Source organism: Dipodomys ordii, unplaced genomic scaffold (genome assembly GCF_000151885.1).
Source record: "Dipodomys ordii isolate 6190 unplaced genomic scaffold, Dord_2.0 Scaffold156, whole genome shotgun sequence".
Lineage (NCBI taxonomy): Eukaryota > Metazoa > Chordata > Mammalia > Rodentia > Heteromyidae > Dipodomys > Dipodomys ordii.
Window position 1 is genome coordinate 1,635,598 of NW_012267372.1, and position 1,661 is coordinate 1,637,258.

At 52.9% G+C, this 1,661-nt stretch overlaps 1 protein-coding gene across 1 annotated transcript in view; it reads left to right on the forward strand.

Annotated features, from left to right (window-relative positions):
* The window catches only part of Plaur (plasminogen activator, urokinase receptor), a 17,066-nt gene that overhangs the window by 7,886 nt on the left and 7,519 nt on the right, over nucleotides 1-1,661 (forward strand). The window contains exons 3-4 of the mRNA XM_013032603.1: nucleotides 772-927; nucleotides 1,394-1,528. Coding sequence (XP_012888057.1) covers nucleotides 772-927; nucleotides 1,394-1,528 — 291 coding nt within the window. The remainder of the gene's footprint in view (nucleotides 1-771; nucleotides 928-1,393; nucleotides 1,529-1,661) is intronic.

Sequence of the window (1,661 nt, forward strand, 5' to 3'; positions counted from 1 at the left end):
TAGACAGTGATTAGAGTGGGCAGGGCTGAGATAGGGGAAATGGAGGGGCCGGGGCACTAACCTAGTCTGGTGCCGCAGGAAGGGTTTCCTGGAAAAGCTGACATTGGAAATGATACTTGAAGATTGAATGGAACTGGGGAAAGTCAGAAGCCAGGGAAGACTGGTTAGGCTAAGGAAACTGCATATGCAAAGGCCCAGGGGCCAGTTAGCCCTAAGGGGCTGAAAGAAATCAGTGGAGTAGAGCCTGAGGGGCTAATGTAGGGAGATGTAGAGAGACAGGTATTTAAGTCATGGTCTTCCATGGGCCTTGAATGCTACACTAAAGATCTTGTATTGTATTCTGTTTATTTAGGATGTGTGTGTGTGTGTACATGTATGTATGTGTGTACACATGGTTGCCCCCCAGTAGGACTTAAACTCAGGGCCTGTGAACTGTGCTAGAGCTTTTTCTGCTCAAGGCTGCTGCTCTATCTCTTGAGCCACACCTCTACTTCTGGCTGTTTGCGGGTTGATTGGAGATAAAGAGTCTCACTGACTTTCCTGCCCAGGCTGGCTTCAAAACTGCAATCTTCAGATCTTAGCCTCCAAAGTAGCTAAGATTACAGCAGTGAGCCGCTGGTGTCCTGCTTGGATTTTATTGTAAAAACAAGAGGGATCTATGGAAGGATCTTCCCTTTGTGACCGTGTAGGGGTGGCTTGGGGGTATTTGGGGGAACCCAGGAGGAGGCTGGAGCTCCAGGACTATACCTCCAGCGCCTCTCCTCTCCCCAGCAGGCCGGACGCGCTCCTTTCCCGTGGGCCGTTACCTGGAGTGTATGTCCTGCAGCTCCTCAGACGAGAGTTGCGAGAGGGGCCGGGAGCAAAGCCTGCAGTGCCGCCATCCCCGAGAGCAGTGCGTGGATGTAGTGACCTACCACGGTCCCGGAAGTGAGTCCCTACCCCCCTCCACACAGCAGAAGTGATTGCATTCCCTCACACTGCACACAGAGTGCAGCCACTGGAAGGCCAGCGTTAGGAAAGACAGTTCCTGAGTTAATCAGGAGCCCCTTGTCCCCCACTAGATGTCACTCTATTCCTTACATACTGCCTCGTGGCCCAAAATGGCTGCCAGAGCTCTCTGGACTTTGGGTCCCAACTTCCAGGAGAGAGCAAGAAGGAAAGAAAGGGTAAGGGCTCACCTTCCAAAGCCCTTTCATGTAGATCACATTGACTCCAACATCATCAACATGGACAGACCGGGAAATGTCCTTTCTCTAGTTACCCTAAATAAAATGAGGGTTCACTCCCCCCCAAAAAAAGAATGGGTACATACCAGCTACAGTGGGCAAGGCCAGTCTTAACCCCTCACTGCTACCTGACCTCTGACCTCTCCTGAACGTCCCTGCCCCCACAGGGATCTGGGAGGATGAGCAGCACATCAAAGGCTGTGGCCAACTTCCTGGCTGCCCAGGACCCACCGGTTTCCACAGCAACCACACCTTCCACTTCCTGCAGTGCTGCAACTCCACCAAGTGCAACCAGGGCCCGGGTAAGGGGCGGGGCCGTCAACGGGGCGGGGCCTTACCAAGGGGGGTTCCTGGCAGGAAGTCTAGTATCCAGCCAGATGTGGGGATGTTCATTGCTCCAGCTCTCTTGAGCCTCAGAGTTCTCTTTAAAAAAAA